Source organism: Corapipo altera, unplaced genomic scaffold (assembly GCF_003945725.1).
Source record: "Corapipo altera isolate COAL_440 unplaced genomic scaffold, ASM394572v1 23, whole genome shotgun sequence".
In the NCBI taxonomy this organism is placed as follows: Eukaryota; Metazoa; Chordata; class Aves; order Passeriformes; family Pipridae; genus Corapipo; species Corapipo altera.
In genome coordinates this window covers 13,186,080-13,211,367 of record NW_020884878.1, presented here as the reverse complement: position 1 = coordinate 13,211,367, position 25,288 = coordinate 13,186,080, and the positions used below count along the sequence as shown (strand labels likewise).

The window sequence follows — 25,288 nt, the reverse complement described above, 5'->3', positions numbered from 1 at the left end:
TTCTGTGTGGGCAACAAGGGCGGCGTCATCAGCATAGAGGAGCTCCCAGACAAGATGGTTTAAGGTCTTGGTGTGGGCCTTCAGTCGCCTTAGGTTGAAAAGGCTTCCATCAGTATGGTATCGGATGTAGATACCGTCCTGATCATCGAGGTCTGCTATGGCCCTTTGGAGCATCATGCTGAAAAAGACTGTGAATAAGGGCATATCAAAGGAGTACTTAATATAGCTAATGGGAATATCTAAAATTATAAGAGATATCACAACATTCAATAGTCAACTACTGAAAAGCTTTTGGTAGAGTCTACACAAACTTTAAATGGGAGCTTTAAATGTGGCAGAAATAAGGAAGAAAAGTTGTTTTCAAATACCACCCCCTTGATTTTGCTATGATTTGAACTACATTCAAATTGTTTTTCCTAGCATGTAAGAAGATGCAGTAAACCACATTAAAAAACATGTATTTAGCCTGTAATTAATACTAATTTCTAGATAGTGAAAGTGAATGCGTTTCCAGCTGGGGCTATATGTACCCTTTTGTGAGGTGTCTGGCTATGGAGGGGACTGCAGTGCCTCTGGCAGGTCAGTGAGAAAAATCTTCACACAAAATATACAAAAAAATCTCACAGATTTCACATTAAGGAAAACAGCAACTTGCCCAACAAAATGTAAATATAAGCCTATAACTTCTTCAGAAAGTTCAAATCTAGCACATCAGCATACATATATTAATCAATGGGATAAATGCTGCTTATCAAAAGTTTATTTTGTAGTTCATTTCTAAGGTGCTGCTTAAATTCTTCAGTGTAATGCACTGGGGATGCTCTAAGCTCTTGATTTGTCACTTGCTTCTCTGAAATATGAGCGATTTGCCATAAGTTTCTCTCTGGCATTCATTATTCTTCGACTTCCTGTCAAGTTACAAGAAATAGGCTTAGATAATGAGGGACAAAGCGGGGCAAAAACTTTCTCCTGGCTGCAATGCACCGCTGGAAGGGAGGTTTCCGGGCCCAGCCCGCCCGCTGGGGGGGGGCCCGCAGGGCCCTGCGCCCCCTCGGCTCTGCCCGCCCGGGCTGGGGCTGCGAGGGCGAGGCCTCACCGCGCTCCCGCCGCCATGGCAACGGCGAGGCGGCTGAGGCGGGACCCGCCGGGCCCGGCCCGTGTCCCGCCCCGCCCCACCCGCAGCGGGGGACGAACCGCCACTGCCGCCGGGCCGAGCGCCGGCCGGCGCTGCGCCTTCGGGCCCGGCCCGGGGCATGGGCTGAGGATGGAGAGCGGCGGCAGGCGGAGCCAAGGTGCGGGGGCTCGGTGGCTGTGGCGGGCGGGGGCTGCCTGCCGGCGGGGGCTGCCTGCCGGCGGGGGCTGCCCCGGCCGTGCCGGCCGAGGGGGTGCGGGGCGCGGCCCGTCTCGCCTGGGGCTGAGGGCAGGCGGCGCCTCCCCCTTCCCCGCTGCGGTGTGGGGGCAGGCACGGCGGGGGCCGGGCACGGAGCCTGCGGTGTACCGGGGGCCGCTCGGTGTTGCTGCGGCGGGCACTGAGGGGGCTCGAGACTCGCCTCTCTCGCACCCGAGCTGTGGGCAGCGGGGCCCGGGCGGGGCGGCGGGGAGAAGAGCCAGGTGCCGGGGCTGCGAAAGAAATTGACAGCCTAGTGTCTAGAAACTCCCTAAGGGTTGTAATCCTAAGGGTTGCGGGCCCTGGACCTGGCCGTCCCGCAGCCGTCATCACGCTGTGCCACTGTGTTGTACCGGCATCGAGAGCCGCTGTGGGCAGCTTTCAGGCGGCCGGGATCTGCTGCTGCGTTTGCGAGGCCCAGATTTCTGTGCCAACTTTTTTTTGAGTCAACTTTTGTCTTCTTCAAAGCTGATATTCACGGTTTGTTGTAGTGGATGGTAGCCTGTGTGTTCAACATCACATGGCATTTGGCTGCAGATCCAAGTATTTTGGCTTGGGACTTTGAAGCAAGTGTAGTTGAAAAATAAAAGACTCAAAAGCTTTGAAGGTCTTATAAAATGATTCCTTACACACTTTTAACCATCTGCTGCTCTGGCGCTCTGTTCCTATAGTCTTATGGGTGTTGGTCATTCGTGATAAAAACAGGCATAAACATGTAAAACTGTTTGCATGAGCCGACTCTGAAATAAGACATTTTTAGATATGAACTGGATTACATGCATAATATAAAACTATGGTAGGAATTAGTCTGTTCTGCACTGTAATGTCAAAATTATACGTAGCTGCATGAGGTCAGAGCCTTTGAGATAACGTTATGCTTTCGTGTTGCATCTCAGTGTCAGTTCCAGTCTTTGGAGACAGTGACAAATGTCACTTCAGAAGTCTGATAGCGAAGTAGAGCTTGAACATGAATTCTAATACTACATGGGAATATGAAATTCATAGCAAAAACTAGTATCTTGTGTATCCAATTTTTATGCTCTCTTATATAGTGTGAAGGCAATTTTATTACAGATTTATTCTTTTTCTGACTCTTCTTGTTTTTGGTTGTCAGAATACTTTTATAGACAATCAGAAAGCATGCTGATTGTTGACTATAAAATGGGAATATGTAGGAAGTAGGACCTAAATTTCATTTAGGTTGCAGCAAGCTTTGTTTGAATGACTTCTGTTTAACAAAAAAAAAGGTTCAAAAGTAGGAAAGAACCTACCATGTGTGTGTTAAGAGGGGAAGCTACTCTGCATAGAAGGTTATGATGGAGTCCATAGTGTGTGACTGGACAGCCCAATGTCTGGGTTCAGAGGCACACAGGAAGGATGCTTACAGAGAACAAGGATTAGCACAGGTAGAGATAATAATTCCTTACACTGAACTACCCTAAAAATTTGTGTGCCTGAACAAACTTGGCAGAACAGCCATTGGATTGCTTGCAGGCAGTTTAAGAAAGAGAGAGAATAACACATCATATTTATGGTTTGTCTGTAAGACAGTTGTATCTACACACTGTCCATCCAAAACATTAATGCAGAAAAGGTGAGATACCCTATTCCATGCCCTTGTGTGTTCTGTGCAAAGTTTATTGTTCCTACTTCGCCTCATTATGGTAAAGAAAACCAAAACTTTTTATTTGTTTTGTATCAGGGTTTGGTTTGTCTAGTGAGAATACTGAGCAAATAGAATTCTTTTTTTTTTTTTTTAATATATTGAACTATATAGGATTTGCGTGTAGGTCTCTTCAAAGTTCAAATAAGGCTGAGGGGTTTTTTCCCCCATAGAAATCTTGAAGAATTAATCCGTTATGTTTTTCCCTAATTCCAGGTATAGACCTCAAAGTTATTTACGGTAGTAATTTCAGGAGTCAGTTAATATACTCACAGATTTGTAGCATGACCTCAAATAATCTGAATACTGTAATTTTAAACCAGCTCTGTTGCTTAAATCCAGTCTTCTGCATTGGGCTGTTTAATTCCCACAGACAGCGATTTGCACATACAATGAAATCATACACTTACTGTTAGTCAATGACACACATTTATACCACTTTTATAATAGTGGGAAAGTCATCATTACTTCTGCATGGAGGCTGCTGTTAGGTTTAGGCAGTTTGCACAGGCTTCAAAGATTCTAAAATTAAATTAAAATACTTCGCACATTTTCAGACAACACCATTTTACTTAGATTTTTACTGCATTGCAGTAAATCATTGCATTAATTTGACTGGAACTGAAGGGGTGTTAACACAGATCTGTGACTTCTGAACTGCTTTTTTCTTTGTATTTCTTCATTTGCCATTTGAACAAACAGCTTGTTAAACTCAAGCATTATTTGGTAGTATCAGTTCAGTTTTCCAGAAGTTGAGTTTAACCATTAGTCAAATAGTCTATTGAGTTTTAATCACTTAATGTGATTAATCCCATCTCCATTCAGCAAATAAGTTTGTATAAGGACTTAAGTGCCAAATTGGTCCCATTTCATTGAAGATTTCTTACATGCTTCAAGTGAAATACCTGTTAAAGTAAACAGTATTCAAACCATTAACCCTACTAGCTTCTTTTCTTCAGATTATACCCTGCAGCTTTCTCTATAGCACAGTGGGTCGAGGTTTCTCTGCTCTGCATTCTGGGCAAGGCTATCTGTGCATTAGACTTCAGCTAATCTATTTCCAGGTAGAAATAGGAGAGGGTGGAAGTTAATAGCACTAAGGGGACAAGGGAGGGGGCATTCTTGTAGGCACAGATTATACTAACAAGGGAGGTTTTTTCCCATACATGTAGAAGAATCTACATATCATGTGTCTATATGTTTAGACATGTATTATACATATATATACCTATATTTTATCTCTTGGTCTGTGTGACAATAGATATTGAAACACTTTCAAATTGCATGTTCGTAGGATGAGATGTTGAGTTCCACATAGCAGTAGAAGTCAGAGCACACATTGGTTGTGTAGGATGTGCTCATGAGGTTGTGATCTAGCACCCTTGAATAGTAGCACCATTCCCCCAGGGGAGTTGTTATGGCACATAATAGCATATGCTCCTGGATTACCATGTGCCTTCTTGCACAGGCACAACTATCCAGGGAACTCAGGTTAGTAACCCTGTAAGACAGCAGTGTCTGAACACTGTCCCTCACACACCCTTCCAAAAAACCAGAAACTGCAGGTGACACTGCTAATTCCAGAGATGCTGCCCAAGCAAATGATCATAAGAATCATAGAATTGTTAAAGTGGGAAAAGACCTTTAAGATTATCAAATCCAACCATCAGCCAGGACCACCCCCGTGTTCACCATTAAACCAAGTTCTCAAGTGCCATATCCACATGTTTTTTGAACACTTCCAGGCATTCTGACTCCACTGTTTCCCTAGGCAGTCAATGCTTTCTAAGCCAATGCTTAGAAACAACCCTTTCCATGAAAAAAATATTCCTAATATCTAATCTAAACCTTACCTCGCACAAGTTGAGGCCGTTTCCTTTCATCATGTCATTGATTACCTGGGAGAAGAGACCAACACCCACTTCACTACAACCTCCTTTCAGGTAGTTGTAGAGAACTGACTAAAGTTCATTTGCTTCTGACTGCATTGCCAAATGTGCTACTGACACACAGCTCTTTGTTTCTGCTTTTGGGGTATGAATAGAGCAATAACTTGCATCCAAAACTTCCCTTAAAGGCCACACCTGTAGCTAGAAAAATTTTAACAAATATTTTTCAAGAATTATTTCGTCAAATATGACTCAGTATCTTTTCAGGCTACTGTGCTATTTCATTAGGTTTCTTAAATTTTTCAGGGAAGGGTTTGACTCTTGAAACTGAAACATAATTTTGGTTGCATGGTTTTAATTTATGCAGACTGTTATTAGATTATTAGTTGTAAAGGACTGAGGGATCTAACTCTTAGGCACTAGGAGTACATGTAAAGAAGAGCTTTTGTGTAATCCAGCACGTTAAGTGTATAAATAGCACCCATCTAATTAATGGCTTAGAAGGTTGTGTGTAGTGCATATCAAGGCATGTATCACCTTCATCATATTTTGTCTCTGACACAAATGATCCCATGCAAAATTCAGATGGAATATTTGGACTTTTATGAAATCACAGTAGTGTTTTCTTGGGGCTTTATCAAGTTCTGCAACAGAAAATTTAGGTAGTAATGACTGTTTTTAACTGAATTCTGCCACTTCTTAACAAATCTTAAATGTGATTCTGTTAAAGCTTGCTTCACATCTACAACTTTATACTCTCAGAATTGGTAGAAGTTTTGTTATCACTGAAATCAGAAAAGAGTCCAAGAGGCTTCTGTTTTCCTTGCAGGAATAGGGAAAAAAATACAGGTGTGGTTATTAAGTACTCACTGTAACTTTCAAATAAAATGAAATACTGTCTGCATTCCGTAAGTGGCTAAATCTAAAGCCACGTTTGAAGATCTCTCCTGGTTGCATTGGTGTTGTGGAAAACTAGTGTTTTTACCCCTTCTCCTAAAGGAGGAGTCTGTGGGTGGGTCACTGCTCTCTGCTGGCCCTTCGTTCTATCTAGTTCTGCATCTACTAGCCAACTTCAGCCATTAGAGTAAGAACTAGGAGTACTGTCAGTGACCAGGTAGGAGAAGACCCAACAAATTAATACACATTTTTTAGAGAAAGTAATTCTGTTCTGTGTTCTTTCCCAGATATGTAACTAAAGGGTAAGTTCTAGTCAGCCAAGGATAAGCAACCAGAGAAGCTTAAACTAGATGACCAGCTGTAGTATTCATAGCACCTCGAAAGCCACAGCTGAGCAAGTAGGGGATGGTTGAGGGGAGGAATGACCACAGGTAAGGAAAAGGCAGCAAACTGGGGACATGGAAGGGGTTTAGGGGATATGGTATGAAAGATGTGAGCTGCATGGATAGGAGAGCAGGCCTCATTAGTAATATTAGTAGAGTATGCTTTTTTTTTAGGTATATCATCATGCTAATGTAAAAGACAAGTAGTTAGAAATAGAAAAATTAGTTTCTTATTTAAATAAATTAAGTTTAAATCCAGTGTGGATCTTCTTAATCAGGTTAATCTTTTGATGTACTTTCAGATATCAGTTTTTACTCTGTATATTTCTGTGTTACATTCATATGCACAACAATTTCTGTACCATAAAGAGGTAATGGATACTTTAGTTTAAAAATTCGCATAGTACCAAAAGGAGAGGAATGTGTATTTCAGGGCACAGTTTCATTCCTTTAAATATGACCTTGTCAGATATATTACATTAAATGCTTAAAGGAGTTTCTGTCACTCCTTGAACTCATTTTGGATTTCACAGAGGTTATTTAAACCACTTTTGTTCCTTCCTCAGCATGTGTACAGCATTAGTGCTGTAGTGTACTGTTAGTTGTATGGAGTTAGAAGAGTGAATTCATAGCAGGAAGCCTACTGAAAAGATCACTAAACTAGTTGGTGGAACAAAGGTGGTAGTGATAGAGCATCCTTGACTTGCATGAAATTCACAGCACAAACCTTCTGCATGTAGTTACCTGAATTACCCACTTGAACAAAGGTGTCTCTAACTATTTCAGGTTTAGAGCATTGAGATTTTGGGGAAAAAGAGAAGAGGAAAAAGAGCTGTCAGCGGAAGAAGTGAGAATATCAGACCTTTAGTGTAGTGGCTAGAGCGTTTGTGCAGAGCATTTGTCAGCTTGGGCCCTTATCAGCCCGAGAGGGATCAAATCAAACAGTTCTGGTCTGTTAGAGTTAGGGGTGCTTTCTACATTGCCAGCTGAGAGGAGGCAAGAGTCTTGGAGCCACAAAAAAACCCCCAATGCACAAAAGGGTTAAAATATCCTGACAGAGTGATAAAAATACTCCTCTGGAACAGCTGGGGAGACCTGAGGTCTAAATCCATGCTGGTCTGAAGGTTGTTTGAACCCAAGCTAAGGTCTAGGAACTGCCTTTTGGAAATTATAGTGTTCACACATCTCTGCACAGTTAAGTAAAGGCTTTATGTCTTGTAGTGCTGGATTTAGATGCCTATATCCAATATCCCACCTCCAGTCTCTGCATTTTTTGTGGATTTTCTTTTAAGTAGCAAGTGTTGGTGGGTAAGGATAGCCTGATTGATTTTTTTCAGTATATTTTATTTGCTGTGGCTGAAGTACACACTTGTTATAAAAATAGCAAGTCTAATACTTGCGTTTAAAATCTTTCCTGGGAGAACATTGTAATGAAAGACTGGGCTTCTCTCCAGTACATATTCACTTTCCAAATCTGAAATGGCTTTGTAGAAAAATGATTTCCATAAATTCTCCATATCCACTAACAACCAGGAAGCAAAGTAACAAATAGAAACCACCAATTTTCATCATTTTTAAGACTGTAAAAATAGAATTAAAGATAGGATGCATTTAAAATGAAAATATAATTTAGACAAAATATCTTAAAAATCACTTTGAAATAATATAATTATTACTTAACTTAGATACCAGCTGGAAAAAATTATAGGGAAAGGGTTTTTTTTATTTTTTTTCTCTTCTTTGTTGCACAGTGTCACACAAGGAACTAAAAGATCAAATGAATTTCTAAAAGTTCTTAATATGTTTTCTATCTGTACTTCAGGAGAACGCTCATTATGGGAATCCCGATTTTATATTCAGTTCAGACAGTCCACTTATATCTGTGAGGAAATTTATGTTTAAATCACATGTAAAGATAGTTTTGTAGTTATCTTCCCTTTGTTTGGCTTATATTTGACCAACTGTGTAATTTACTGAAAATCCCACCTACACCTTTAGAAGGATCTTTACATATTTAAGCCTTCATCTTAAGTTGCTTCTGCTGCTGTGCAGATAACTTTGAAAACACAGCCTGAAGCTAACCAAATACCTGTGCAAGTCAGAAGACAACGTGAAATTATAGTTGTGAAACATTTGACCATTAACACTTCCTACCTTACTTCAGTCAGGTAGAAATATCCTCCACATATCCTCTGACATTAGCAACATGCACCTTCATTGTAAATATTTGACACTTTAAAAAGCAGTTTTGAGTTTCAGACTGGAGATGTTGGGAGAGTATTGTAAGTTGACTTCAGTGTAGAAAATGTACTTTTGAAGGAACATGTATGTGAAACAGCCTGGAATCCTAAGGAACCAAAAATTTGCTTGTTTGCCTTTTTTGTTTCAGTAGAACTGAACATTATTTTAGCCAAATTAGTTTCTTTGACCCTTTTTCTGTGATAAATTTTCTACATGTTTTGTGAAAACAGGTGGTTCACAGAGAGAGCCTCAAACACCCTCAGTGACACCCAGCTTACAGGAACAGCTGAGGTACGTTGTTTGGCCTGGGAGTTAGAGAATATAGGAGCAAGCACCATAGGATACCATGGGTGGACCATAGGAAGCCTTCATCACAAGTTCTGCTGTTTGTGGAAATGCAAGAAAATGTAGTTTGCCAGAACAGAGGGCCCCTAGAATCCAACCATATATTAAAAAAAACCAAAACACTGTTCAGCATTAACTTTTACCCAGCAAGGAAATATTCTAAACAGCAAGAAGATGTTGTTTGTTAATGGTGTGCAAGTTTTCAATGAGTCCAGTACTAGAGGGGCTGCAATCCTGGCATTTCATGGGTATCCTAAAATATGAGCAGTTGTGAATGCTTTTATTTAAGGTTTTTTCACTTCCTGAAACAGGCGTCAAAATTGTAATGGCCCAGGTATTTTCTAAGGAAGTTCAGGGATACTTGTGAAAGCGCTTAGTACAGGTTATCCTGCAATTAAGCAGAAGCAGGGTTGCAAATCCATCTGGTTGGATCAGGGACTTGAAAAATTTCTTTGGTGGCACAGAAATTAGAACATGCAGGGGGAACTGAGATTTGGGAACATAGTACCTGAACAAAGGCTGTGACATCTTAACAAGATGTTGTGTTTGCAGTGCGTTTTGGACTTCTGTAAATCAGGGGTTGCTGTGTGGATTGGGAGTGACTCCTGTGCTGTCCACATGTCCACAGCCGAAATAAAGGACACAGAAATGTTTTTAAGTTCTTCTTCCTGACATTTTCTGACAGTTTTTCTTGCCAATGAAATACTGGTCCTGACTTTTTTTTCCTCCTACCCTCTTCCCCCAGATACAGATTAGTTGTAAAGGACAAAACCAACAGCCAGTAGTTTTTTCCATAGAATTTATTCTGTGCCATCTGCTGGTGATGTGAAGCAAGTGAACATTGCAAAATCGTCTGGATTCTCTGTAGTGCTGAACAGTTGCATCTCCAGCTGAAGACAGTAAAAGCAACAGGTTTCTGAGTGTCTCTTATCATCTTTAACTCAGGACAAAGTCATTTATTTACTTGAAGAGAATCTACTGTAGTTATAACAATGTCTCTGCTTTTTTAAGATGATCATGCTTACTTTTCTATGATTCTGTCACATAAGAATGAGTTAGAGGTGCTGTTGTAAGCATTGATCTGACAATACCACATCTACCTCCCTCTAGAATTATAACCTAGCTCTGAACTACAGAAAATAATGGAATATTTAGGTTATTTTGGGCAATTGTGACTAGAACACTTCTTATTCTCAGATGTCTGCTATAATCTAGATTTCTGATATATGGGTGGGGGTTTTATCATTAGGTGAAAATTTTATCGACTGAAATGTTATCATCTAACATTCAAGTCCTCTAGAAGACTTGCATTCTTTAAATGTGGACATTGTAACTTCAGGAAGTGACGGGTTTCAGGGTGGATCCAGCTATACTGTGAATACCACACATATGTAATAGTGTATGGTAGAGAAATATAATACATGAACAGGAAAGAAAGCCTTTATTGACAGAGATTTACAGTCATTATGGAGACAGTAATTCTAAATCTAATGAATTTTTGCTATATGTTTGGAATTTTAATATTTTAAAAATAATTTAGCATTGTTTGTCCCTATGTATGCTTAAATCACAAATTAGGAAGAATTGTATCACAAGGGGAATTTAAAATGAGCCATTTGAAATTGATATGGGTGAGCAGGATTGTTGTCCTTTGGCTTTACAGAAAACAGTATAAAGATAAAACAATTGCAGGACAGTTAGCATTTTCACTATTATTGCAAACACTACTTCTAATACTGGAAAACCACAGAAGCCTGCACTCTATAAAGACTGACTTTTGAAACTATGAAATCCTTATAGGAATTCAAGATTGCCCTGGTACTTGTTGTGCTTTGTAAGAGAGGAGATTGAATCTGTTGATACAGATTTAGTGTCATTTTACAACAATGTTCTAAAGGCGTTGCAGATTCCTAATTCATGTGCCAGTTTTTAAATCACATTTCCCCTGTATCTTGGTGTTTAGATTAAGTTACTTAACTACACTGTTGTATTTCAGTAATAATAGAACAATTAAATAAGATTTTTTCCCTCAGTGAAAAAGTCCACTAGAACCATTCATGAATTCCTTGGAGAAAGATTCTAACTTTGTCTTTGTAAAAACACACTTTGGGATTTTTTTTTTTTCTAACTTTCAGTTTTTGTTTGACATTTTGTTAAAGTGAGTGAACACCCACCTGCTGTCATTCCCAGATGTGGTCCAACAAGTCCATTTAAAGGGCACTTAAGTACTAAGAGTAATGGTAAGTAACGTGTGCTTTCATCAGAAGATTGACATGGTTCCTCTTATGTCAATTAATTTATTTTATGATTAAAATGTTATTATTATTAAAACCTTTTAATCAAGCTATTTGGTGAAGTTTATAGCACTTAGATTTAGTATGCATTACTGAAAATGCTCTCAAGGAGTAAGTTTTGCCTTGACTGTACTGCTGGCTATAAATAGGTAGCAAGACAACCAAATATATAAAGATGTCACATCTGTGTTAGCTGGAATATATATATGATTACCACTTAAAGAATCCTTGAGGTTAAAAATATTCCTTTACAGTCAGTAGTTTACATGGGCTAGTGTATGTTTCTGTGCCATCCTTGCACCTCAGACACTTTTTTTAGAGGGAAGAAGCAGGAAGTTTCCATGCTGACATTTTCGTAGTCCAATTTCAGCTACTTTTGTAGCTATCTATTGAGTTAGTGGGCTCAGTGGGAAAAGACAAAGGAGACACAATGGTTTCATGTGATAGTAACTGGCAAAGAAGAATGGCTGCCATTGAGCAAAGAAGTTAAGCACACTGTAATTTAAGCTTTATGACTTTGAATTGAAGTTAATAACAGTTTAAAATTTTAGTATTCTTGTTCTCGCCTTTGTAGTGTTTCAAATGTGTTTTAATCTTACAGCTTTCTGCATAGACTCATCTCGAAGTCTGACTAACCAATACCTCATCAGAGATCACATGATGTGTCATTATAACAGGATGCTGTCAGCCAAAGGTAAAAACCTGCATGTATGAATGAACTTTCTACCCCCAGATTTAGCTCATTCCTTCAGAAGATGCTCATATCAAGAAGGAATGAACTGGATTGTAGTAAGTGTACAGTTATTCCTGTTTCTTACTGAAACCGGAATCAGCAAGGAGATATAACCGCTACTTAATACTTTTATATTATTGAGATTGGAATTTTTATATTAAAACCTTTTCCTTAAGAGTTACCAAATATATTACCTTAATTTTACAGTATTTAGTACTTTAATGGTCTCCTTCGACCTTTCTTGAAGTTATTCTGTGATTTTGATATGTGATGAAATGATGAAATAGTGAATTAATAATTAATTCAATTAACTCTAATAATTAATAAATAATGAAATTACGTGCTGAACTGAAAATCATAGTGACAGTCAAAATAGCAAAGATACAGAATTTATTTTAGGAATGAAGGTAGAACATTTTCAGTTAAACTCAGACCACTATGTCTTTTTTTGTAATTTATGTTTTATAATTTAATAATTATATATTTTATAATTTTTTAATTTCAAAAATTTCATTATCTTTTGTTTTTACTGCGGTGAATATAGCAGCGAGTTTTAAGGAGCGTGTGTTTGCAAATGAGAAAATCAAGTTACTGGTAGAGTCCACACTCACAAATATACTGTTATCTCTTATGTAACATATTCAATATCCTTGGGTATGCAGGTAAATGCCATCAGCACAAAATGTACAGAAACCTTGTGTAAAGAATCTTCATTTAAGTGATGATTCTTACTTTAAATATGTGTTTTACCCAAACAGCTTTATCTTGCAAATTCTCTGTATTAATATCAACCTAATACTTTAAGTACTTGGTAACTGTCATGTTTTAAAATAGAGAAGAATTAAATTAGTCTTTGTTCTGTATTGGTTTATTGCTATTTTTTTCTACCTCTCACATATATGAAGTAAATACTGAATCATTCCCATTTGGTGTTTTTCTCATTTTTAGCAGCTGTAGACTGCTCAGTGCCCAAAAGTAGGCTGACCAGCATCAAATGTAAGTACTTGTGATATATATATTCTGCAAAAGCTTCTGTAAAACTTACTTAACACAACAAGAGCCAGAGAAATAGAAGAGTAACAACAGAATATAATAAAGCATTAATGTATCTACTTGTTTATTCAGCTTTTTGCATCATTTTCCAGCTAATTGTAGGAATCTGCAGCAAATGTGAGACCAGTGAGATGGATCTCATCTGTCAGTGATGACTTGTGCTTAGCATGACAGTTAATTTTGCTTAGTATCTTTTCATCCACACAGGCAGATGAAAATGGAGCACATAAGGAGAATTTCAACATTTTCTCCTGTTGTATGATATGATGTAAGCTTAAACACTCAAGAAGAGAGCTTAGTAGTGCCAGGTAAAGAGAAATTTTGGGAATGTGGGCACCTGGAAACCGAGGCTGAAACTTCTTGTTCCATTGTGCAGAAAACAGAACCAATCACAACCACACAGCCCTACAGCCTGGATTAAACTGCACTTAATTTTTCTGCAAGTTGTCTAATTTCTTAACACTGTTTAAAGATACCATTATTGTAGCCTTACTTCATAGCGTTAGCCAAAGTGCAGTACTTTCAAATAATTGATTTATGAATAACTAAATGAATATATAAGTCAAAGTGGATAAATAGCAGCTGTTTGTTAAAATATCAAAGATATATTTCTGTTATCTATCTGTCTTTAATGCAGTTAGAAAAAGTTCTTCATTCTCCAATTTCATATTCAGTTACGACTGCTGAGGTACTGGAGAAAACAGAAGTCATTTTTAAGGATGGAAAGTTAAATCTTCTAATGACTGAATAGTTTGTGGTTAGTATCAAATTCAATCAAGCCAAAGTGATGCTACCTTTTAAAAGTATCAAGAGTAACTAAGATATCAATCATCCTTTTGGCAGACTCAATTTCATTAGCACTTTTTTCAGTACTTCGGCATAAAGAGTTGAGACTGAATTAAGCAATGAGCTGCACCAGGATCAGAGATGCTATGTGGGTTTGCCTTCTGCTTTCAAATGGTACAGCACAAGTAGTAATAGTATTGCAGGGATATTTAAAACCTCTGATTGCAATAGGAATTTCAGATCACCTATTCTGCAGAGTCACCTGAAAAATGTCTTACTTCTCATGCTCCACCTCTACTGAGCTTTTCTTTGAAACAAGCATGAAAATAGAGGATTGGTATAAGAAGAATATTTACAGCTATGTGTTTCTATAATAAAAAACTCATGTAGGTTTTCTTTCTGCATCTGCTAGAATCTTTCTTAGGTTCCCTAATTAACAATTAGTCTTCCATACTTTTTCATGTCTTGGTTTTTTCTCAACACCAACAAATGCCTATTTATTTTAGAGTCTGCTGTCTTTACAGATAAAATGCTTCTGAGCTGATAGCTTGTGTGATTCACAGTGGAATGAGCTTCCTCAAATAATGAGTTCATTTTGGGAGACAGCAACAGTGCCTTAACCTTAACAGATAATTGTCCTGACACTTGCAGGTGTGCTCTGAGGAAATTTCCATTTCAGATGGCAAGGCTTTGTGCAATACATTTCTCTTCCAGTTCATCCTACTCAGACTGCTGTCTGACGATGTGCCTCTGTCCTGGTCACAGGCAGAACATTACTCTGCTGTACAGAGTGCGATGGGAACATTTCACTGTTGTTGCTGCTTTTATTTTTACCCATCTATTTAGTAAAACTGATACACTAAATTCTTGCTAAAGAACAAGCTGCTGTATTTTATCTTATTAGAACATGCATACAACCAGCACAGCCCTAGAAGATATTTCTTATTCATGAGAGAAAAAAACCTGGAAGATGGGGGGGGGAAATGAAGCCTTTTATTACAAAAAAATTCCTTGATTTACCTACAGTTATTCTAGCTTAAGACTTGGGAGTGCTAATTCTTACTCAGTTGGAATTTATTATATTCCCAAAATAAAGCTGGCTCCTAAAGTGAAACTGAACATCATAGTTAAGGATTTGGATCCTAGTCAGTAGCACAGGATTCATTTGGAAGTAATGTTAGATTTACTTCTTGGTCTCACAGAACTGAGTATACATCATGGTTAAATGGATCTTCTTTTTATCCTTAGATTTAGCTCAGTTCTAACATACAGTTTGTTTCCTTGATGTTCTGCACTGAGCAGAATTGCACAATTATCAAGTGAAAATGAATTTACTAGTTTTTAAAATCTGTTTAACAAAGCAATAAATAATGTTGTATTTTTTTTCCCTTAAAAGTGGCTTCTCAAGACAGTATTATGTCTCTGCCTCACTTTTCAGGTTTCATATTTTTAGGTGCTTTATGTTCCCTAATAAAAATTAGAGTGCCAAGTTAAAGATAAAAATCTAAATAATAAAGCAAGCTTATGTAAACAATAGAATTCTTATTAGAATATTCCTCAGTGTAGTGTTTTTACTTTGCAGTGCGGGCACCGTCAGAGTTTATTTGTCCTCCTTGAGCTTCCTAATCAAGATAGGACTTCTGCCAACACTAGATCAGTCAGAAAAGTCTTGGAAACGTCCAGGGATGGAGATTCTGAACCCCGAGAAACCTCTGCCACTGTCACAATATTTGTGGGTCTAAAAGGTTTTTTCCATGTATCCAATTCAAACACTGTTGGGACTAGAACTAAACTTGCTTGAAAGCATTTATCTTGGCAATTCCAGTTTTGAAGGGCATATTTTGGATGGTGGATTGTAAGGGTTATAGATGCTATAGCTAAAATTGTTGTTCCATGATGGTCAGTGGCAGAAGTGTCTCAACTGCAACAGATAGGTCCAGGATTTTCATGTGTGCATTTGTACCAGATACTGAAGATTATCCTTTCTTAATAAGAGCCTTTGAGGATTTCTATTGCTACTCAGTGTGTGCATGTAACTGGTATTTTTTTTTCTGACCTGCTTCCTTCACATGTTCCATCTGACTGAGATGACTTTACAGATAAGGAACTCCACCATGCAGGCTGAAATTTGTGCAGAGTTATCAAAGGGATAATTCCATGGGACACATCTACTTTCAAATTCATCATTATTGGTCTCACTATCTTCAAGGTATTTAAGGTTAAGACTACACAGGCATACCTTGTTCGGTATCTGCAGTATTCTCATAAACTCTAGATGTTTAGAATGAAATTGAAAATCATTTCGATTTTATTTCATACCTAAAATTACAGTAGTTGCATTTTTTCCTACCATTCTGTGCATTGTTCATCAAGAACTACAGATTTCTGTAGTGTAATAATAGCGCAACCAAGTGGTCCATGTTCAGGTGTTAAGCTCAGTGCAACATATCATTTGTAGAGTCTCTGGAAATCCACTGGAGAATAATTTTTCTTCCTCTGCCTTTTGCGAAACAGATCAATGTGGCGATGATTGCCAATAGCTCAGACAATACGAGTTTTTAAAAATGTGCTGAGGAAGAAAAGTAATGGAAAAGGATTTTTAGAATATTTTCAAAACAATTGCTGTTTTCTTGCTGGAGATGGAACACATAATTTATCCAGGCTCAGTTGCAACTTCAGTGTGATTGAATATCGGCGGTGTCTCTGTAATGTCACCGAGAATGAGGGGTTTACAGCTCTATTCCCCCAGTAGTTCTGTGCCTGTCATTGCTTCAACTGAAGCATAGTATTAACTTTTTTCTTTTCTTTTTGTATTCCTTGTCTTATTACTTATTGCATCCCAAATAAGTTTGCTGTTCCCCCCTCTATTTCAAAAGAGATTTGGGCAGGAAGGTAAATTTTCAATTTGAAATTATAAGATTTATTAATAGCATAGAGTTTCAAAACAGAATTCCCACAGATAGTGTTAAAAAACATCCCCTGAAAATATGCTTCATGTACTGCTAAAATAGCAGGTGAGTATTTCCCTTTGGGGTTGTTGCCATGAATCAGTCATTAGTGTTTAAGAATTAAACATGATACTGTAGTTGGCATTCTTCCTGGCCATCTGAATGTGTTCTGTCCTTAAAGTGGATTTAGTTTCCACTGTTCTTTTCCTGGTATCATAACTGGCAGCGAAGTAGGCAAGGTGCCATGCCCCTGGGCTAGCAGTGAGCATGTTCCTGTGTATTAGATCAGCCTTATTGACTTAAAATAGTTGTTAGAATGTGAAACTTCTTGAAATGTGAAACTTCTATGTTCAGAATTAGTCCAAGCATGTTGATTGATACCAGTGGCCATTAGAAGTCTGTGGTTGTGGAATTTGAGCCAGAAAACTTGGACAAAAGCTATGCCAAGTAAGACAGCTGCTGCTACACATGCCTGGTTTCTAACAGTACTAACTTTTCAACCCATGTGTTTAGAGATTTTTCCACAGGGCATATTGATAGTACAGACTGAACCCAGTGATTAGTGAGCTTGGGAATGCAGGTCTCTTTGATACTGGGGGGGGTGGAGAAGAAGAAGGGAAAAAAGTATTCTGAGAAGTTACCCACCATAAATCTATTTTAGCCTGATGGAACTTGAATACTTGGAGGGAGGGTGGTGAGAGATAGGGAGAGACAACAGTTCAAACTGACCAGTAATGTTGTTTTTCTGCTCTTTGAGGGGTTAGATTCAAGTGGGAATATCAGGAAGTGCATAATATTATGTAATTCTGTATTTAAATCTTAATTTTCCATGTGAACACAATATGTAGCTGTCTACCCTTTGCACTATGAAAAGCGGAGATCTGTGAACAGCTGTCTTACGTGTTTTGTTGTTGCCGCTGTTTTACAGGACGCTTTCATAAAATCTCCCTATTTTTTTTCCTGTTGAGTCTTGTCCTTGCATATGTATTTCTTAAAATAAAAGTTATGAGCAATTAATATAAGCTCTTTCAAGTCAAACACTCAGATAATTCTAATGCTTGTATTTTCAGAGTTCAAGTTTGTCTTTGGCAAAATGTTCTGGTATATTTATCCAGTTTGAATTTTTAGAGAGCTGGAAAACCCATTGGGCAAAAAAATCTTTATGAAACTGTACTTTTCTGGAGTGATTGTACTTTTTCTTTCTTTCAGAAGTTGTTTACTTTAAAGTTTCTTCTATAGAAAAGTTTTATTTTTTTTTTTTAAATGAGAGGTAATTTTAGATATGTTGATCAAAAACACATTTTCAAAGAGTTTGCAGATGTAAAAAGACATCAGATCATCTCATCTGACATCATGAGTTGAGCAGACCAAAAATTCCATCCAGTTGTGCTCAACAGGCATACTGAATGTGGCAAATAAAACACATAAACAATAAGGGCCTGAAGGCCTTGACTTGTAAAGGTCAAGAATAGAGAAAACATCATTTCCTTTTCTAGATGTTGCAGCAGTTAATCATCATCATCATTGAAAATGTGTCCCTGATTTTTAAATGAATTTTCCCAGCTTTACTATCTGTCTGTGGATGGGGAGAGTTGTTGCTTTTATACAATTTTCCATTACTGAGGATCACAAAATAGCTATAGCCTACCAGAGAACAAGAATAAAATTATGCATTCCATTTATTCTCAGCTTTATTTCAGTACAGTATGTATAAATTGTCCTTGAAGGCTGCGCTAGGAGTACCTTGAGACAAAAATCACTGTCCAAGCCCACCTAAGCCAGATGGACCTCTCTCTAGGGTGCACAAATAGAGGTTTACCGGGGCAGGCCTAGAAGTTTTCTACAGGGTTGGTGCAGGGTTCCACAGTTTCTGTGCAGATTTCTGTGAAAGATTTATGTCTCACTGTTAGGCTTTATATCCAAACATTCGCAATTACCAGATTTTGCCATTAGTATCTTTGCCAAGCAGTGTCACATTTCTGAAGTACACACCCTCATGCAGACGTTACTTTCTGTTTGATACAAGCAAGTCTTTAGTATCAAGCCTTTAATAAATACTTTGTCACCCTTTTTTGTGGTGATTCCTCCCTTATTTAATGAAACGGTGCTACTGATAATGGGTGTGAAGGACTGCAGAGTAATCTCTTAGAGTTACGTAAACTAAAACTTCGATGTTAAGAAATTTCGATTGAGACTTATGAGAAACCTGAACTTCATAGCCAGTGACAAAATTCAGTTTGCATTTGATGAGATCTCACACTGTGTGCTTAAATCCTGGTGTACTGGGGGGTTGTGAAGAGCTAGGAAACTGATATTAAAAATTTTTAAGAACTTGATATGCTGAACACTGCAATTATGGTTGCTGCAGGCACTTCAGGCTTAGCAGAAATGATGTTTGTATGGTTTATCTGAAAAGAATTCAAAAGGGAAAAATAACTAGAAGTGTATTGCTGTAAAAATAGCTTATATAAAAACACAATGGAGAAATGCTCAGTATTGAATAATTCTTTTGGGATACATTGTTCTGCAAGCTGAACTCAATTTAAATCTAACTTAATATTTCATGGTCTGCCCTGGGTTATTTACATCAAAAATGAAATAACTTGAAGGTTAACTGCCAGTTGTACTGTGATATGACATATGAGAAATTTAGGGACTGGAAATTCGGAGCAAAGGACAACCACTGGCATTCCAAATCGTCCTATTCTTCTAAGTGCAGAGCTTTCAAGCTGACTAGGACTGCGATATGCATGATTAGTTTGTTTCTTCCACGTTTATGGCATTTGTTTTATAACCCTGTGCATGTCCAGAAATAATGCTGCAGCCTAGACTTAAGGCTTTAAGGGAAATAAAGCTTTGGAGTGGTGTGCTCTGCAAAAAGAGTATTTGCCTAGGCTGAAGTGTTCCTTCTATGACAGATTGATCAGTATTTTATAAGTATCTCTTTATGGGGAATGCTACAGTTTAACATCTAAAATTCATGGTCTTCTTGGGGCTTCCTCTCACTGGCAACAAAATTAAGAGAACAGATTCGTGGGGTGGATGCAGTAAGTTACAGAATCTAGTTTCACAGACTGAATTTATCTGATACACAAAACTTAATACTTTTTACATTTTAATACATTTTCTCTTACTATACATCCTTGTGATAGTTTTGAGCACAGTAGTTAATGAGATATAATTAATCTCAAAGTCTCTAATAATGCTTTTAAAGGGACTCATTATTTGGATCTATAGACTGTATTTCTTTATTCCTCAACATTTAGTTTTCCGTTTTTAAAGAGATGAAAAATAACCCAAAGGTTTTCTTTTTTTCATTTATTTGTCACAAGGTGCTTATTATGATGTACCTTTCCCGTATTTAACTCAACATGTGTGTTATGTTTCTGGAACCAATGTTCAGTAAAAGCTACTTGCAGTGAAATTATTAAGTTAACAAGTGCAATTGATGTTTACTTCCCACTAGTCTTTCACAGGATACCAAGGACACACTTGTCAAATTTAGTTTATTAACCTCTCTGAAAGCTAAAGAAGCTGTATCTGTAATTGATTTGAAGCAAAGATACCTTAAACAGCGAGCAACATTTCCAATTAACAGACAAATCTCCCTTTTAAAACTGCATATGTCTTCTTGAATGCTGGTCTCGTTCTTTTTGGTTTTAATATAGTCACATTGCAGAACAAGTGGTTATGTATGACAGCCTTAAGTATCTTCAGCACCAGCCAATTTTAATATTGTAATTAGTGCCTCAGAGGTTCAGGCAAATTTTCTTTCTGTCTAAAATCAAATGTGAAGACTGGATTCTCTAGTCCCTGCTTGGGTAAAGGACATGTGAAATAAGGGGAGAGGTAGGCCATGTTCATGTTTTCACACTTGTCTGTGTTACTTGCTGACTGCCCCAAGGCTGTCCTAACTTATCTCCAGCTGCCTGTTTACATCTACATTAACTCTTTTCAAGAAGTATTTCTCTGTCCTGCTTTGCTGGATTTGCAATTCCTAGCTTTTATGTCTGATCTAGCCTGAAAATTTGTACTTTGGCAGTAAGATGGGTATACTTCTGGGATTTTCTGACATTCTGTTTTGCATATGTGTGTGCTGCCTTTCAGTGTGCATGAGTGACTTTATGGCTTTTGGAACAAACTTAGTGCATTAGCTGAGCTAAGCTCACTCAATTGCGGGTATGAGGAAAAGACATTACATTTCCCATGCAGGTGACAGTAGTCCCAGTGGATCATTCTGGCATCCAAAAATGGCCTTAGCTGGCATACTTACTGTTCTTTCATTCTTTGGTCTTGGACATAAGCCATGCTTTGGGTAAAAAGAGTCCCAGCATACAGTCCTGGAGGAGGTTTTTTTGTAGCTTTGAATGCCAGTAGTAAAGGCAGAATCTGTGCATGTACGTCAAATTTCAGTCTTCATCCTGTAAAGAGCAGAATAAGGACAACACAAGATTCTGTTTTGCAGTAATATTCACACTGCTTTGCACTTTGCCTAAACACTCCTGTTAAGCAGGTGTATGCAGGTGGAACATGCAGTAAAGTGATAAAGCTTGTCTTGTCTTAGGCAGACACGATTTTCACCTGAGCACTTGAGTGTAAGGAGCTTGCTGTTTCAGGCACCTGCTTGCACTTACCATACTTCTGTGTGATTTGCATTTTTTTTCTAGAGCTCTCATTCACACATTTTTCCCTAGATACACATTCAATACACATCAGCCATCACCATTTTACCTGGGCAGTGCAAAACATGAGTTTTTACATCTTCCATGCATGTGCATACACAGACACACTGTATTGGCCCAGGATAAGTCATTATTTAACTCAAGCATATAAAACTTCTAACCTATAGCTAATTTTTGAGGGCTTGTCTGTAACTTTTAAGACAAATGCAATTAGAGATAATAGTAATTTAGAATAGACACATAATAATAATTCAGTGTAGGAAGAAAAATATTCTATTTTAATTATTTAATAGTACAGTATATTTTGTCTGTCTTTTACAAGGTATATTTTTAATTCAGAATTGTATATGTAGCATTTTTTACTTCAGCTAATATTTTTCCAGTAATAAAGGCAACTTCATATTGTACATACTCTAATAGCATATGCTGGATTGATCAGCCACCATAAAAGAAATTACTTTGTATTTTTCATATCCATTGTAAGAATTGAAGGAGAAAGAGATATTTCCCTGAGCAATGAGAGCAAGGATTTTGCATCTGAAAGATTCATTTCTAGCTTAAAAGGGGACTAAAATCTTTAATAAAATGAATACATATATTTAAATATTTCATGGAGATTAAAATGTGTGTAGGGTACGTGTACACAGATGAATGCATTTTAAAGGTTGATTAAATGTCCTCAGATTGCTGTAGGTCTCAACTGTCTAGAAGAATGTACCACAGCAATCCATGAAGTTATTTACATTTCCATGCATTAAGTAAAGTAGTGCATGTGAAGATTGGGGTCTAGCAGAGTGTGATACAATTACATTATGAAACCAAAGAAGAAATTCTGAAAGACCTTTCTATGTGTCTGATTGCTGTGGAACTGTGTTAAGTGACTGAGAAATGTGATCAGGAGTTAAAACAGGTTTCATTGAGCAGACAGACTTTAAAAGTGTGCTTGCTTATATAAACCCTCTTTTTTTCCTGATTGGAATGAAATTGTTAATGTTTTTTATCAGCCTCATTTGGATTTTTCAACTTTGTGAACTCTGAATACTGTGTACAGTTCTGGGCCCCTCACTTCAAGAAAGACATGGAGGTGCTGGAGCATGTCCACAGAAGGGCAACAGAGCTGGTGAAGGGTTTGGAGCACAAGTCCTATGAGGAGCAGCTGAGGGAGCTGGGGTTGTTTAGCCTGGTAAAAAGGAGCTTGTGAGGTGATCTTATTACTCTCTACAACTACCTGAAAGGAGAGTGTAGCCAGGTGGGGGTCACTCTCTTCTGCCAGGAACTAGTGACATGAAGAGAGGAAATAGTCTTAAACAGGGCTAGGGGAGGTCCAGGATGGACATCAGGAAGAATTTCTTCATGGAAAGGCTTGTCAAGCATTGGAATGGGCTACCCACGGAGGTGGTGGAGTCACCGTCCCTGGAAGTGTTCAAGAAGCGATTGGATGTGGCACTTTAATGCTGTGGTTTAGTTGACAAACTGATGGTTGGTCAAAGGTTGGACTCGATGATCTTGGAGGTTTTTTCCAACCTAAATGATTCTATGATACATATGTGACACCTGGTTGCTCACAATATAAAAATCTTTGGACTGCAAGATAGCGTATGTAGGTGACTGGTTTAGCTGACTTGTACACAGAAAATTTATCTGTCTTTTGGGCTTTTTTGTCTGATGGCATCTGACTTATCTTCTGACACTGCAGATGGGGTCTTGGACTGCAGACCAGTGTAGGCTGATAAAAATTCCCCCATCCTGATCTGACAGTGGCCCTTTGAGACTTTTCCTTCGTTTTTTATGTTCTTGACATGAACTTGCTTGTTTGGCTGTGGGTTTCTGTATTTGGGAGACTACTCCATGCTGTTAGCATGGATTTTTTGCATGTCAAATTTGCTAACAATAAATGGGTTTTATTCTGAAATCCTGGATGAGAGTACAGTCAAAAGAGTTTTAGCTGTAAAAAAATGATAGCAAGCTTGTAAGTTTTTGAGCAGAGTGCTCTGCTAGCAATTCTGATCTTGGAATTCCTATATACTGGTGTTCATTGTGAGATAAGAATACTTCAGGAAAGCTAAGGCACAGCTTCAGCTACCAGCATAGTCTTCATTATTTTTATTCTAAGAATAGACATGCATTTTATAATTGCTTTGTGTTGGAAGTGGAATGTATCTCAATAGTCTGACTGTACTGAGCAACTGGAAACCACTATGATGTTTTCAAATCACATAGGAAAAAAAAGAATATTTCAGTTTGGATCTAACAGTTTGTCTCTTCCCTAAGTTGCTGACCAGCAAAGAAGAGAGAAACTGAAAAAGAAGATAGCCAGATGTGAAGAGAAAATGAGTGTGTGTGAAACTGTCTCCCGATCCAGCTCAGGAGACAGTGGAAGGCTGCCATCTTCTTTCGGAAAGGTAGGTATTTTAAGTTTGCTAAATAGATACTGTCATATACTTGCCTTCCATAACAACAGCTGATCTCTGCTCTGCAGCAGCTCTAGAGCGAGGGCTGGAATACTTCACGCAGCAGAAAATAGACAGCTGTGAGCTCCATACATTCTAACCCTCCTGTTACATACAGTGCCACCCCCCTGCCTCTTCTGCCCTGTTTATCTCTCCTGAAGAGCCTCTAACTGTCCAACAGGGCACTCACGTTACAGGTCTCATCCCACCAGCTTTCACTTACACCAGTGATGTCAAATCTCTGGGACTGCGCCAAAGCTTCGAGCTCCTCTTGTTTGTTCCTTTTGCTATGGGCATTGGTGTAGAAACATTTCAGGTGTGGTACATTGTAGCCAATACCTTGTGAAGTAGATTGAGGGATCCCCGAAGTGCTCCTTTTCTCAAGTTTTGGCACCATTTTGTGTCACTGACACCAGTGAGTCATTAAGTGCAAACTGTAACTGAGCCTTCTGGTAGAAGGGTAGGCAGTGGAAGTAATTGGGCTGTCATATGTTCATGCTAGAAATGAAGCCCTATTTAAACTTTATTTCATTTGCCAAAGTATACATTGATTTCCTTGTTCGTACACCAAGGGACAGTTCCTCTGTTTAAATCATTAGATGTCCTTTAATGCATTGTGAGGATGAATTAGACATGCTAATTGTATTTCTGTAGCCATCAGCATATATTATTGATAAGTGACAGCTGGAAAACAAATTCCTAATGCCTGATAAAGCATATGATATAGAGGATTTTTCCAGTAATCATATTATTGCTGGTGCCATTAGGAAAAAGCTGAATATACATCCTCTTTTTGGGAACTGCTCCAAAAATTTTGTTGAATTAGGACATTTTTGGGTTGGGGTAAGAGTCAGCACAAATTTGAAGCAGTCAACTGTGGAATACTCTGGGTTTCCAAGAAGGTAATGGCAAGAGAAGAATGTGGTCCTGTGCTTAATGAACATCTTACAAGATAACAGAAGCATGTAAGAAAAGGAGATGAGCAGAATTCTCGTCGATTTGCCACTGTTGCATTTAAATGTAAGAACACAATAGTTAGAAATTCCTTTCATAATGCAGAACTGTTTGCCTAATAAAGAATAACATACATATATATGTATATAAAGATATAACCCTTGTCATTCTGACAGTGTTAATGGCTGACTAGATTGTAGGCTACATATGTGCTAACCAGCTTTGATGTATGCACCTGACTTCCTATTTTCAAATGGCTTCATTCATTAGCATTCACTTTTTACGTATTCTGTCAAGTTTTGTGCCTTTATTTCATCATCTTCATTATCCACATACCCGCATTTATTACTATTTAATGCTACAGCAGAGCACAGGATCAGTTTTGAGACTCTGCTTTGTGCCTGGTAAAACCAAAAAGAAATAAAAATAATTTCTCTAAATTATATAATAAATGTTATACATATCTTAAAAACTGTGTGATTTAGTTAGTGTATTTTGTTATACACTGAGCTAACTGAAACTGAATAGTTGTAATGTGTCTTGAGCATGACTGGCCTGCTCTTAGTTTTGTACAAGGGTTTAA

General features: G+C 38.1%; 1 protein-coding gene across 6 annotated transcripts in view; it reads left to right on the top strand.

Moving 5' to 3' along the window:
• Positions 1-1,178: 1,178 nt before the first annotated feature.
• SPATA7 (spermatogenesis associated 7) overlaps positions 1,179-25,288 on the top strand; it is a 35,936-nt gene continuing 11,826 nt past the window's right edge. Inside the window, exons 1-7 of one of the 6 annotated variants that reach the window (XM_027638404.1) lie at positions 1,200-1,292; positions 8,691-8,751; positions 9,551-9,717; positions 10,965-11,045; positions 11,701-11,793; positions 12,781-12,828; positions 23,573-23,703. In XM_027638404.1, coding sequence (XP_027494205.1) covers positions 11,757-11,793; positions 12,781-12,828; positions 23,573-23,703 — 216 coding nt within the window. In that variant the 5' untranslated portion in view covers positions 1,200-1,292; positions 8,691-8,751; positions 9,551-9,717; positions 10,965-11,045; positions 11,701-11,756. Of the gene's footprint in view, positions 1,293-8,690; positions 8,752-9,550; positions 9,718-10,940; positions 11,046-11,700; positions 11,794-12,780; positions 12,829-13,092; positions 13,194-13,522; positions 13,643-23,572; positions 23,704-25,288 lie in introns of those variants that run through there. The other 5 variants (XM_027638405.1, XM_027638403.1, XM_027638402.1 and 2 more) reach the window with 5 other exon arrangements.